Source organism: Cnephaeus nilssonii (genome assembly GCF_951640355.1).
Source record: "Cnephaeus nilssonii genome assembly, chromosome: 3".
NCBI classification, from domain to species: domain Eukaryota; kingdom Metazoa; phylum Chordata; class Mammalia; order Chiroptera; family Vespertilionidae; genus Cnephaeus; species Cnephaeus nilssonii.
In genome coordinates this window covers 57,045,227-57,060,056 of record NC_137074.1, presented here as the reverse complement: position 1 = coordinate 57,060,056, position 14,830 = coordinate 57,045,227, and the positions used below count along the sequence as shown (strand labels likewise).

Genomic DNA, 14,830 nt, shown 5'->3' with positions numbered 1-14,830 from the left:
TTCCATCACTGGAAATGGAAGTTTTCCCTCTCATTGTTTGTCATAGTCTTCATTTCCTCTTTATTTGGTCTCTAAACCACTCCTGACATGCCCTTTCACACAACCCTTTATATATTTGAAGACACATAATAAATCTTTATTTCAGGCTAGGTTAATGTCTTTTAATTTTCCTTCAAAATTCTATTTTTTTCTCCCTTCTAATAAGATTGATCACTCTTCTCAAAACTGTAACAGTTCCTTCACATTTAAGATTGGATGATTAAAAAGAAATGGTTAAGATACATATGTAATCTAGTGACTAAAGATTACAACAGATTACGTCCCAGACTTTAAATGCTGTACTTCTGACCCTTGGAGCATCAGATTGCTTTTAATTCACAACAGCATTATGCTGCTGATCTGCACCCACTCTGCAACCAGCTATAATCCCAGAGTTTGGCATTGTGTACATTACACTGATATAATTCATTTCACATGTCATGTTTGAAGCACTGTCTCCTTGCATCGACTTTGTACTTACTCGAATTAAATTTCAAGCGGCTTATAACTGTATATCATTTCCCCATTATCTTATCACTCTTTTTTCTTTAGTATCTAAAAACTAGAGGCCCACCCAATGCACAGAATTCGTGCAAGAGTAGGCCTTCACAGCTGCGGCTGCCTTGATCCTCCCTCGAAGCCGGGGGATGAGGGGTAGGTGGGGGGAAGGGGACTGCCTGGATCCCTCCCTTGAAGCCTCAGCAGATGCCTTGATCCCATGGCTGCAGCCCCGGCTTCCTCCCAGAAGGATGTCCGGTCTAATTAGCATATTATGCTTTTATTATTATAGATTATTATAGATTTGAGTAATACAGTCTTTATTTATGTTGTCAGTAAATCTTCCACTCCATAAATCAAAGGCATCACAAAGAGATATAGCAAATTAAAATTCAAAGGATGACACCAGTCTAGAATAAGCTCTAAAGCAGACAGAAAGATAAGGAATGACTATTTTTAGTGGCAATATGCCTTTCACTATCCAGTGAACATGAGCTGAAATTACATACATCAGTTTACCGAATGTTCCTGAGGGAATGCTAACAGAAGAAAAGTGAGAGGTTCTTTATAAGTCTCAAAACAAACAAACAAACAAACAGACTTGACATCAATATAAACAATTACAAAAGACAGAAGCCCAAAGCACAATAAACTAATATAATGAATTAATATTTGAGTTCAGCAATTGTTATTGGGACAAAAAAAGCAGACACACTTTCTTCAAGATAACTTACATCAGCAACTCCACAAGTCTTCTACACACCCCTGCATCAATGACTGCTTGAATTTTATCATTAGGTCCATCAGATAGATATGAGAGGGCCCAGCAGGCATCAGCCAGTACATCAGTGTCACTGACAAATAGCAACCAGGAAAGCACATTCAGACAGGGGGAAACCTGTAAAGGGAAGATGCTATGATTATGAAATTCACAGAATAAAAGCGAGAAGTGAGGGGAGAATCTCCAAAAAGCAACCAGACACACACTTGTTGACTTCTGGAGTGACTAGTAGTACTTCTAGAGATGGAGTAGCAGGTGGTCAAGTGGCATGTCCATCTTTGGGAAAGCTGTCGGTGGCCTTGTCGTTTACTTAATGAGGCAGTGAGAGCCCAAGGAAAATAATTTCAGAGAGCAAAGTTTAATATAGACCAATTCTGAGAGATTCCTTGTCAAAACACACTCATTGCAGATCAAAGAGGTAAAGGAACTTCCACAAGTGTTAAGCTAGGAAATTCTGTAATTTAGATACTTTGTTATGAACAAAAAAGGCTAGGTTTAAAGATTAATTCAGAGCTTTTTCAGGCAGTGAAAATTTATCCCAAATAAAAATAAACAACAAAAATATCCCTTTTCTCTAGAAACAGATACTTTTTTGATAAAACTTATGTTAGAATTTTATTATTTCTTTCCTTTCATATTAATATTGGTTGCTCACTCTTTTAATTGTAATTTTTCTGCCAATTTCCCACAAGTATAATCCTTACCTTTGCAAATTCTGGAGGTGGACTTTTCCCTCTACAGAGATTAGACAAAGCCCACACAGCATTCCGGGTCATAGTCAGGCGGTTTTGCTTTGAAAATAACCTACAAGTATGATGATACAATGGTAAACAATAAAATGAACATTAATTCTGTGATGGCATAATATAAATACTAAACCATTTTCTCCAGAAAAATAGCTTAATTCTAACCAAATAATTCAGAATTTTGGGACTGGAATTTCTTCAGATGCCTGAAGAAATTATCTGAATAAGTCAGTAAGAAAATGTCTAAAACAACAACAACAAAAATAACAAAAAAATCCAAAATTATTTCCAAAGATGTATTAGCTTTCTGAAGAGCATCCCATATTTTTATTACTTAAAAAAGAAATAGAAACTTACTGCAAAAGAGGCGGAAGAATGTTGCAGTCTAAGACATAGTCCCTGCACATGGTACTATCTCCAGCAATGTTGCCAAGAGCCCAGACTGCCTGTGAAAAATGATTCATTAATGACAGTTTGTATATTTTTATTCTCTTATAATTCTTTTTTAAGAAGTCAACAAATCACAATAACTCTACAAAATTATACTGTAGTTAATCAACATATTATACATGGACATTACTAACACCCCTAAGTTCACTCATCAAGGAGTCAGATGAAATAGTTGTGGGATTGGGGAAAGAAGATCAATAATATTATAAAGTTTACACGCAAGGTAGTAAACTTCATAAAGAAAGGAAACAGTTCTTATACATATTCTTTACCTTTCGGGAACCCACCCCTAAGTAACATTCCACACAGCTCTTGGTATAGAGCAGTGATGCCTATGGCTTACTCAGCTGGTTAAAAATGTATTAACAGTAAACCAAAATTTAAGAACAATCAAAAAACACAAAACTTTTGGACAAGTGATGGATATATCAACTTTCTTGATTATCATAATGGTTTCATGGGTATATATGTCAAAACTTATTAATTTAAATATATGCAGTTTATTTTAAGTCAATTATACCTCAATAAACCTGCAGAAGAAAATTATTCCCACTTAGTTTTTTATATTTATGAATTTGATAAAGTTGGCAGTAATAAAAAAATTCATGTTTCCTAAGGCTTTTGTGCACAAAAATGGCAAAGATCTGTTATTTCAATCAACACTAGATTCCTATAAAAAAAAGTTCAATTAGTGATCTAAAAAGTATATCTATATCTATAGGGATTAAAGAAGTTCAGGATTGGAAGGAAAAATGGTTTTGTTTCTAGAAGAAATTCTACCAATATTCACTATAAATTTTTTACTTTGGTAAATTTAGATTTCTAGAATGTTCCCTCTGTAATGAACCATAGACTGTCATGGCCAAGTGGTAAAACTGAGGCCCTAAATGTAAGAAAATTGTATTCTTTCACCTGCTTCTCTTTATCTGTTTCATTTTTTTACCTGCTCCTGGACATCTTCAAACTCTGAGCTGAGCAACTCTATGAAGATAGGCACAGCTCCTGCCTGAATTACAATCCGGGTCTGATGAGAATTTCCTGAAGCAATATTTGTCAATACCCAAGCTGATTCAAACTATAAAAATAAAAATAATTTCATTATATCATTAAGATTTTAATAGCATGTTTAATTATAACAATTAGGTTTTCTATACGTGAAGAAAAAAATCTGAGATTATTTGTATATATAACCTATCAGGTAAATACTATATTAATTTTAAAAAGAATTCCCAGAAGAAATACCTCAGCGCCCAGAGAACTATTCAGGTGTCTAAAATTTCAGATCAAGGCAGAGCTGACAAGAGACAATAAAAAAAATGAGGGAGTGCTTCATATGCTAACATGGAATAATCTCCCAAATTATGAATTTTTAAAAAAATGAAAAACAGCATACATTAATATGATACCATAATATATTTTCTAAAAGGGTTAAGAGAGAATGTATGCATTAATTTACTTATTGTACAGAGTATCTCTGGAAGGAGTCACCAGTAACTGTAAATACTTATTACCTACACAGAGACATCAGGGTGATTAGGGAACAAAGATGGGAAGAAAAAACAGGTAGAGTGAAAAAGGCAAAAGATGTTTTAAATCAGCGGTCGCGGTCGCCAACCTTTTAGACCTCATCAACCACCAGTGGTCCACAGGCCACCGGTTGGCAACCGCTGCTCCAAAGGTTTCCTTAAACCAGTGGTCGCCAACCTTTTGGACCTCACGGACCATCGGTTGGCGACTGCTGCTTTAAATGATAAGTAGGCCAAAATAAGTTAATAGGCATATAATTAATAGAAATGGGAACTTCAGAGCATAAGAGCTTCCAATAAATGAGAAGGCTCCACACCAAGGCACAGAGGTAAGATTAAAAAGAACATTCTTAGCCCTAGCCGGTTTTGCTCAGGGGACAGAGTGCCAGCCTATGGACTGAAAGGTCCTGGATTCAGTTCCGGTCAAGGGCACATGCCCAGGTTGTGGGCTCTCAATCCCTAGTAGGGGGCATGCAGGAGGCAGCCAATCAATGATTCTCTCATCATTGACATTTCTATCTCTCTCTCCTTCTCCCTTCCTCTCTGAAATCAATAAAAATATATATATTTTTTAAAAACAAGAACATCCTTAAAGGTTAATAAACTGGTAAACAGAGATTCTGAAGAAAATTGTGGTCAATGAAAATCACTGCATATTACTAATCTTACCCCTTCTATAGTAACTTGACTCGAGCCTATTATAAATCTAGGAATTAACTATTAAAATCCAAAAATGAACTCTTACAGTTCTATTATAGTTGAGTTCTTAGTTTTTTATTCCTTCTCCTGTTTTGTCTTTTAATCATCCTTTAACAAAGCTCATATGCAGAAAAAAATTCAGTGGTATGCCCCTTGAATGAAAGATCAATTAAAGCCCTAGCCCAGTGGTCTACAAACCCATTAGTCAACAGAGCCAAATATCAACAGTACAACGATTGAAATTTCTTTTGAGAGCCAAATTGTTTAAACTTAAACTTCTTCTAACGCCACTTCTTCAAAATAGACTCGCCCAGGACATGGTATTTTGTGGAAAAGCCACACTCAAGGGGCCAAAGAGCCGCATGTGGCTCGCGAGCCGCAGTTTGCCGACCACGGCCATAGTCGGTTTGACTCAGTGGATAGAGCGTTGGCCCGTGGACTAAAGGTTTGATTCTCATCAAGGGCACATGCCCAGATTTGTGGGCTTGATCCCCAGTGTGGGGCATGCAGGAGGCAGCGGATCAATGATTCTCTCTCATCACTGATGTTTCTATCTATCTCTCCCTTCCTCTCTGAAATCAATAAAAATATATATTAAAAAAGGAGCTATGACTCTTCTAAGCTTTGGGGTAGACTGAAAGGCAGTTGTCATAAAAAAACAACAACACACATCAATCATAAGGGGTGAGAGAAGATGGAAGAAATCTGGTTAGCACAGTTCAAAGCCACATATGAATGATAGCAAATTCACAGCAGAAGATGTTTAAAGAAGAGGATGTTCAAAGAAACCTATAAATGTGACATGCACAAGTGAAATGAAGTGGCTTGGTAGCTACAGTGGACACTGATATTATAACAGCAATCAGTACCGGAATAGGAGCATCCTTTCTGTCTGTTAACTTTTTGTTATGAGAGAAGTTCAAGAAACTTTTAAACACTGAATCATCACAAAACCCATCAGCCCAGCCAGTCAGGTGGCTCAGCTGGCTGAGTGTCATCTTATACAACAAAAAGATTGCGGTTCAATCCCCGGTCCGGGCACATATGGGAGGCAACAGATTGATATTTCTCTCACACATCGATGTTTCTCTTCTCTCTCTAAAAAATAAATAAAAATATCCTTGGGCTCAGCAGGTGTAGCTCATTGGTTGAGCATCGACCTATGAACCAGGAGTTCTCGGTTCAATTCCCAGTCAGCGCACATGCCCAGATTGCAGGCTTGATCCCCAGTGTGGGGTTTGCAGGAGGCAGCTGATCAATGACTCTCTCTCATCATTGATGTTTCTATCTCTCTCTCCCTTTTCCTTCATCTCTGAAACCAGTAACAATACATATATCTTTTTAAATCCTCGGGTAAGGATTAAAAAAACCAAACACATCAAATAACCCCCTATAATTAAATCACTACTGAAACCAATGCTCAAGCCCATTTCAATCTGTCTAAATTGAAACTTTACATTTATAGAGCACTTTATATTAGTCACATACTCTCAGATGTTTCTCACAGCAACCCAGAGAAGTCTGGCACTTCTCTAGTTTATGAATAAGGAAACTATTAGAAAAAGATCCAACAATCTAACTAATGATTTGAGCAATGTTACACATCCAAAGAGAAGTAGACTTTAGTCTCCTATTCTAATACACTTGTAGCCAGCTTCTCTGGCTTCCTTTTTCAGTTTTCTCTCTGAAGTATACCTGTAACACTGACAAGATTATTTCAACTGTAGTTTTGGTATCTAGCGCCAGAAATGTCAAATTATTTAGTGGATATTAAACTGAAAACACAGTTCACCTAAAATGTTGTTTCTTTTGCTTACTAGGGAAATTAATTACTAAAACAGACATGTATAATGTGAATATAAAAGCAAACTTTTCTAGCCGAGACCGGTTTGGCTCAGTGGATAGAGCGTCGGCCTGCGGACTGAAAGGTCCCAGGTTCGATTCCAGTCAAGGGCATGTACCTTGGTTGCGGGCACATCCTCAGTGGGAGGTGTGCAGGAGGCAGCTGATCGATGTCTCTCTCTCATCGATGTTTCTAACTCTCTATCCCTCTTCCCTCCTCTCTGTAAAAAATCAATAAAATATATTTTTTAAAAAAAGCAAACTTTTCTACTAAAAGGCAGGCTCAAAGCTCAACAAAGAGTTGTCGTTTATGTAGAGATCACGTCAAAGAAATGAAAACTGTGAGGCAAAGCAATCTGTAAATAATGAATAAGATCAGCATACAAAACAATATCTAAGTGAAAAGACTGTGGTGTTGATTTTATTGCAAAAGAAGTGGTAACAATAATCTGCGTATATAAAGAATATATTAAAGAGGTATCAATGAGAAGAAATTAGAATAATAATTGCTGCCAGAGTCCAAACTGCTATTTGTCTGATGACCAAAGATCTTACAGAAAATGAGAGAGAATTCCAGATGCTACTTACATGAATAAACTAGAAAAGCAAAATAAAAGAGTGACAATGATTAGGAAAATATGGATTAAATGAAAAATAGCCTAAACATGAATGGATGGAAATTAGAAATTAGGACATCTCAGCAAAAGAAGAATGTACCAGAGTCATGTTTATTACTAAGAAGAACATAATGATGGCAACCTCTGAGCACAAAGATCCAAGGTCTCTCTTGGTAAGAATGAAAATCAGAAATTAGTTCTGCCATTACTAGGCCAAAAAAAGAAAATAACTAATAACCAGAAAGCCACTAAAAACTAAATCATACTCATGCATTAATAAAGCATTAAAACATACGAACGTACACACCACACTGGGTGCTGATTAATGTTTACCTCATAAAAACTCATCAAGCTATTTGTGCAATTTGCTATACCCATGTATTATGTGTGTGATAAACTTATTTTTCACTGGATTCTGCAGTCACTTTTTAGGTTAATGTTTTGGCGCTGGATCCCTGATTAGAATTTAACATGAAAGATAGTTGCAAAATGGGATAGCCCAGAGTTGACAGAACAATGGCATAAAATTATGATAGAAATGGCAAGGAAAATTAATTTAAGTAACCATGTGATTCAAAAACAAATCAGTAACATGAATGGAAAAAAAAATTTAATAGTACTACCTAAAGTAATAAATGGTTGCCAAAATAGCTACTATCACCTTTACTTCCTGTTTGTCGTCGTAAACTACTATATTCTTAGTGTTGCAAGAATGGCACCATACAAGGAAACAACCTGTCATGCAGCTGTAATTGCTTATAAATTGTAATTCCATTATTTTTCACTATCCAGAACTTGCTAAATAAGGCTACAACTGAAATCTAAAGGGTACACTGAAGTTTTGATATTTTCTCTCTTCCCTGAGTCTCTACCTTCTGGTGCTCAGTTCCTTAAATAAGGAAAATGAAAATCCAAAGCTGAAATACTTCTGACCTCCTATCAAGTTTCCCACTCCAGGTTGAGGTACGCCTGGTTCCCTTTCTCCATTTGGATCAGGACTCTGTTGCTGGCCACTTTGCTGGGTCCACTCTGGTTCCTAGCAAATGCCAGGCTCACCTGGAGAGCAAGTGAAAAGAAAGGCTCACATCAGAAAAATAAACCCAGATATAAAACTCTGTGGAGAACAGTGCCTGAGTCATCTGAGCAACCTTTCAAGAAATGAAGAGGGACCAATGAAGATGGGGAAAAAAGTAGGAGGATGAAGGCTTACTGCAGTTTATTCACATTAAGCTTTTAGAAGGGATGAGAGGCAGGAAATGGGGAAACTAAACCTTTTTGGTTTTTTTGTATTTTTTTTCAAATTTATGACCCTAAGGCGAGTATGTGTCTAATAATGGGAGCTAGGAGGCAATTTACTTATTTCTAAAAATTCTTATAAGCTTCTATAAAGTTTGAGAATGTAACCTCTTAGCACGGCAAAGAACAATACAGAGATGCTGGGCCTGGACTCAGGATGCCCTTAGCCAAATGGTATTGTCTGCTTTCTAAATCCTAGATTCCACCCATGTTCATCATGTTTGATGGTAAGAGAGTATCCGGATAGCACTGCCCAAAGCAGGAGTTTTTATCTCCCTAGTTTGAGTCACCTCACTGATTTCCAGATAAGGAAAGCCAGAAAGGAAGTGGAGAGACCCTTTACTAGGATTCAGTCCTTTATCTATGGAATGAACGAATTAAGTTTGTCCACAGGATTTATTAGTGAGTTTAGCTATTATGACCATGTTATTATTCTCTTCCTGAAAGTGAAATGGCAAAAGCCCCATTCCAAAGACACACTATCCAACTTTCCAACAAGCAGGTAGGAGTATCCAAGAAGACAGAGGAAGGAGTGCCCTCCAAGTTTACCAGAACACATCTAATTATTTAAGCACAAAGCCTCCTGGCCCTAAGGTCTCCCTCAATATACTTGCTCCTCCTGCTTTTGGGGGGAGAGGGGTCAAGGTTACCCATTAGTCACACTGGAGGAAGAACATCATGTTGTGCTTAAATGTACACAGAAGAAAAGCTGGGGATGACTTTCAGATAAAAGATAGGTTGATTATTTCTCAGAGTGTTTGGACATCTAAGGTTAAAATCATGAGATGGTCACTTCCAGAGAAATAATTTCTCAATCTTTCAGCCTAATTATTAGTTTACAAAAGGGTGGAATCTGAGAATTTAGATAGAAGCAACTTAGAGATTTCTGATGGCATTCATCTACAGATGTTTTAAGGATACAAATTCTAGGATAGCAGAATAAAAAATGATGTAAAATTTATACAAGCTAGCCAGGAGAGGGCACTGTCTGAGAGAATACTGGAGAATGTAGAGATGAGGAAGTACCCATTTCTCTGACTTTTCATTTTAGGCCTAGGTTATACCATTTATCTATAGTGCATTAAGAAACTGGACCTCTGCAATCCCCTATTAAGAACTGCTAGATGGAGGAGTAAACTCAGCATTCGGAACTACTCTCATTGTCAGAGACAGGATAAACATATTTTCACATGAACAAAATAATTTTCCCTACCTCCCTCTTCCTACAAAGCTTTTCAAATGATAAACTGCAGTAAGGCTCTTCATTGGGTTCCTCTGGTACTCTTGGCAGATAGCTTAGGGGCTCAGGCTCTGTTCTCTGCAGTGTTGGTTGTCTGGATTTCCTTTTTTTCTGAGAAGTCTTTCTTTTCTTGCTTTCTAGTTGAACCTGATAACTTTTCAGGTGATGGTGATCCTGGCCTTAGATGGGGACCAGAATTATAATCCAGGAGGCAGCTAGCAAAACAGAATCTTAATTCAAATGAATTTGGGGATTAGTAAATGTCAAACTGGAGAAGAAAAACTGAAGGGGCACTGAAGTACTCTACCTTTTCTGGATTTCTTGTTTTTCCTCTGGAAGAAACGCATCACCGCAACAAAGAGAGTAAAAGAGGGAGAAAGATGGAGTGGGAGGAAAGGAGAGAAAATATCAAGACAAAGCATCAAGTCTTATGAACTGTCTATAAGACTCTGGACAGCAAGGAACCTGGGGACAGAGTTGTCATTTACAAAAATGTCCCAATCCCTACAGCCTTATGGTAAGGCAAAAGCAAACAGGGGGCAAAAGTTATCTTTATGATTAACTTGTTATTGGCAAACATTTACTTGGAAAAATAACCCCATTTTTGTAATCTAGTTGGTACCTAACCAATTATTATAGTTGCCTAAACCCTTCATATTAGATCCTACAAATACTTGATAATTTAGGTGTCACAGGTATTTGTTAAAGAATAGAGATATTAATTCAGCTGTTACTCCAAGGAAGTCTAGCTACTGAAAAATGACCAACTTATTCAACTTTACTCAGGAACAAAATTGTATTTTTTTTAAATTAAATTTATTGGGGTGACATTAGTCAACATCATATGTTTCTGGTATGTGTTTCTATGTTATAAGATCTGCATATTGCACCATGTGCTCAACATCCAAAGTCAAATCTCCTGTCACCATATATTAGGACCCCCTTTCCTTCCCTCTGGCAACCAACATACTGCTGTGTTCACGAGTTTCAGTTTTATATCTCACATATGAGTGAAATCATGTGGTTCTTAGCTTTTTCTGACCGATTTATTTCACTCAAGATAATGTTCTCAAGGTCCATCCATTTTATTGCAAATGGCACTATTTCATCCTTTCTTATGGCTGAGTAGTATTCCATTGTGTATATGTACCACATCATCTTTATCTAGTCCTCTAATGCAGGACACTTGGGTTGTTTCCATGTCTTGTCCACTGTGAATAATGCTGCAATGAGCATAGAGGTGCATATATCTTTGAAAATACATGATTTCAACTTTTCTGGGTATATACCCAGGAGAGAAATTGCTGGGTCCTATAGTAGCTCTATTCTTTTTTTTTTTTTTTTGAGGAATCGCCAGACTGCTTTCCATAGTGTTTGTACCAGTCTACATTCCCACCAGCAGTGGATGAGGGTTCTTTTTTCTCCCACGACTTCTCCAACACTTGTCATTGCTTGTCTTGTTGATAATGGTCACACTAACAGGTGTGAGGTGGTATTTCATTGTAGTCTTGATTTGTATTTCCCTAATTGCCAGGGAGGTAGAACTTTTCTTACATCTATTGGCTGTTTGTATGTCTTTTTGGGAGAGGTGTATTTTCAGGTCCTCTGCCCACTTTTTGATTGTTTGGTATTGAGTTTTATGAGTTCTTTATATATTTTGGAAATTAAACCTTTGTCGGAGCCACTGTGTGCAAATATCATCTCCCATCTGGTTGGCTGCCTCTTTTGTTTTGTTGTTGGTTTCTCTTGCTGTGCAGAAGCTTTTTTAGTTTGATATATATAGTCCCATTCATTTATTTTTGCCTTCACTTCCCTTGCCTTTGGGGTCAAGTTCATAAAATGTTCTCTATGACTAAGGTCCATAAAGTTGGTACCTATATTTTCTTCTATGGAGCTTATTATTTCAGGTCTTATATTTAGGTCTTTGGTCCATTTTGAATTAATTTTTGTACACAGGGACAAACTGTAATCCAGTTTCATTCGTTTGCATGTGGCTTTCTAGTTTTCCCAGCACCATTTGTTGAAGAGACTATGTTTGCTCCATTCTGTGTTCTGGCTCCTTTGTTGAAAATTATCTGTCCATTTACATGTAATTTTATAGTTGGGCTCTCTATTCTGTTTCACTGATGGGTGTATCTGTTTCTCTGCGAATACCATGCTGTTTTGATTACCATAGCTCTGTAGTATAATATGAAGTCAGGTAGCATTATACCTCCAGCTTCATTCTTTTTTCTCAGGATTGCCTTGTCTATTTGGGGTCTTTTATGCTTCCATAAAAATCTGATAGTTTCTCATTCTATTTCTTCAAAGAATGACATTGAGATTTTGATGGGTATTGCATTAAATCTGTATATTATTGCTTTGGGTAATATGGCCATTTTAACTATGTTGATCCTTCCTAATTCATGAACACAGGTTATTTTTTCATTTTGTTGTCTTTTTCAATCTCTTTTACTAATGCTTTGTAATTTTCCATATTTAGGTCTTTCACGTTCTTTGTTAAGTTTATTCCTAGGTATTTTATTATTTTGATTGCAATTGCAAAAGGATTTATTTTTTGCATTTCTTTTTCTGAAGTTTTGTTGTTAGTATATAGGAAGGCAATGGATTTTTGCACACTGACTTAGTATCCTGCAATTATTATATTTGTTTATTGTTTCTAATAGTTTTTTGGTGGAGTCTTTCGGATGTTCTATATACAGAATCATGTCATCTGCAAAAAGTGATAGTTTTACTTCTTCCTTCCCTATTTTGATGCTTATTTCTTTCTCTTGCCTTATTGCTCTGGCTAGGACTTCCAGCACTATGTTGAGTAAGAATCTTGAAAAGTGGACATCCTTGTCTTGTTCCTGATCTTAAGAAAAGCTTTCAGCCCTAGCCGGTTTGGCGCAGTGGATAGAGTGTCGGCCTGCAAACTGAAAAGTCCCAGGTTCAATTCCAGTCAAGGGCGCAGGCCCGGGTTGTGGGCCTGATCCCCAGTGGGAGACTTGCAGGAGGCGGCCGATACATGATTCTCTCTCATGGGTGTTTCTATCTCTCTCTCCCTCTTCCTTCCTCTCTGAAATCAATAAAAATTATTAAAAAAAAAAAAAAAAAGCTTTCAGTTTTTCACTTCTAAGTATGATATTAGCTGAGGGTTTATCATATATGGCCTTTATTATGTTGAGGTACTCTCCTTCTATCCCTATTTTATTGAGTAAATTGATATTGGTGGAGTAACTCTGCTGAGCAGCAGCTAAAAACCACGCTGGTGTGACAGTAGTGTGTGAACTGGAGGACTATGCTGCCATGTCCACAGAGATGCAGAGCTCCAACAGTAAAGACACCTCCTTGGAGACCAGATGCCAGTTGGCCTTGAAGGCTTTCACTCACATGGCACAATATGATGAAGAAATTTCAGATTACTTCAGAAAACAGCAAAGGATTATCTCAGATGCCCTTGCGTTTTGGAATGAACTCTCATCAAACTCCAGCCCAAGCTTCCCGTCACAATTCTAAATGGAGCCCCTGGATTTATAAACTTGTGTGATGCTTTGAATGCCTAGCAGCTGGTGAAGAACTCAAAGAAGCCTGAGGCCTTCCAGCTGCTGCCTCTTTCAAGCATGTCAACCCAGCAGACGCTGCTGTTGGAGTTCCCCTTAGTGAAGATAAGGCCAAAGTGTGCATGGTCTATGACATGTATAAAACCCTCACACCCATAGCGACTTCACATGCATGAGCAAGAGCGGCTGATAGGATGTCTTCATTTGGTGACTTTGTTGCCCTATCTGATGCCCTATATGTGATGTCCCTACTGCCAAAATCTCCAGAGAGATATCTGATGGTATTACTGCCCCAAGGATATGAAGAAGCAGCTTTGAAAATACTTTCTAAAAAGAAAAATGGGAACTACTGTGTTCTTCCGATGGACCATTCTTACAATCCAGATGAGAATGAAGTTCGGACTCTCTTTGGTCTGTTTAAGTCAGAAGAGAAATAATGGTGTCATCGACAGGTCATTATTTAGCAATGTTGTTACCAAGAAAAAAGATTTGCCGGAATTTGTGCTCCAAGACCTCATCATGGCCACCACTGCTGGGAAGTACACTCAGTTCAACTCCGTGTGCTATGCCAAGAACGGGCAGGTGACTGGCATTGGAGCAGGACAGCAGTCTCGGATCTAGTGCACGCGCCTGTCAGGAGATAAGGCTAACTTCTGGTGGCTTCAGCCTCACCCACCAGTGCTCTCAATGAAGTTCAAAACTGGAGTGAAGAGAGCAGAAATCTCCAACGCCATCGATCAGTATGTTAATGGGACCATCGGTGAGGATTAAGATTTGGTAAAGTGGAATGTGCTGTTTGAAGAAGTCCCTGAATTACTGACCGCAGCCAAGAAGAAGGAATGGGTGGACAAGCTTAGTGAAGTGTCCGTTAGCTAGGATGCCTTCTTTCTTTCAGGGATAATGTGGACAGACCTAAAAGGAGTGGTGCGGCATATACTGCTGCTCTATCCAGTTCTGCTGCTGACAAAGTTGTGATTGAGGCCCTCAATGAACTGGGAATAGTCCTCACTCCCATGAGTCTGCAGCTCTTTCATCACTAAACTCAACACATGTGCTTTAAGTTTGCTTATGTTGGTGAGAAATCATGTGGGTGACAAATCATGTGGGCAACTTTGAAAATACTTTGGAAAAAATAAGACAATAAGTCTGAATAAAAATCTTGGGGGGAAAAAAAATATGTGATGTTATACCCTATCCAGTTTTTCTCAGTGGACAGAGCATTGGCCTACAGACCAAAGGGTCCCAGGTTCGATCCCAGTCTAGGGCAAGTACCTCGGTTGCAGACTCCTCCCCAGCCCAAGCCCTGGTCAGGGCTTGTACAGGAGGAAACCAATTGATGTGTTTCTCTCACATTGATATTTCTCTCGTCCTTCCCCCTCTTCCACTCTCTCTCTCTAAAAATCAATGGAAAAATATCCTCGGGTGAGGATTTAAAAAAAAAGATGTGATGCTAGGTTGTTTACTTTGGATTTCTCATCTCTTGAGATAGGCCTGCAATGATATAAACTTTCTTCTTCTTACTGCTTTCACTGCATCCCAGAAGTTTTGGTATGT

The 14,830-nt window shown here is 37.9% G+C and overlaps 1 protein-coding gene and 1 pseudogene across 2 annotated transcripts in view; one reads left to right on the top strand and one right to left on the bottom strand.

Moving 5' to 3' along the window:
- Positions 1-14,830, bottom strand: part of KPNA1 (karyopherin subunit alpha 1) — an 80,853-nt gene that overhangs the window by 23,667 nt on the left and 42,356 nt on the right. The window contains exons 6-9 of the mRNA XM_079765675.1: positions 3,458-3,589; positions 2,422-2,510; positions 2,023-2,122; positions 1,272-1,435 (exon numbers count right to left, since the gene is read on the bottom strand). Of these exons, the coding sequence (XP_079621801.1) occupies positions 1,272-1,435; positions 2,023-2,122; positions 2,422-2,510; positions 3,458-3,589 (485 nt within the window). The remainder of the gene's footprint in view (positions 1-1,271; positions 1,436-2,022; positions 2,123-2,421; positions 2,511-3,457; positions 3,590-14,830) is intronic.
- LOC307097221 (bifunctional purine biosynthesis protein ATIC-like) lies at positions 12,935-14,632 on the top strand (annotated as a pseudogene). The gene has a single exon. The product of its transcript is annotated as a bifunctional purine biosynthesis protein ATIC-like (transcript).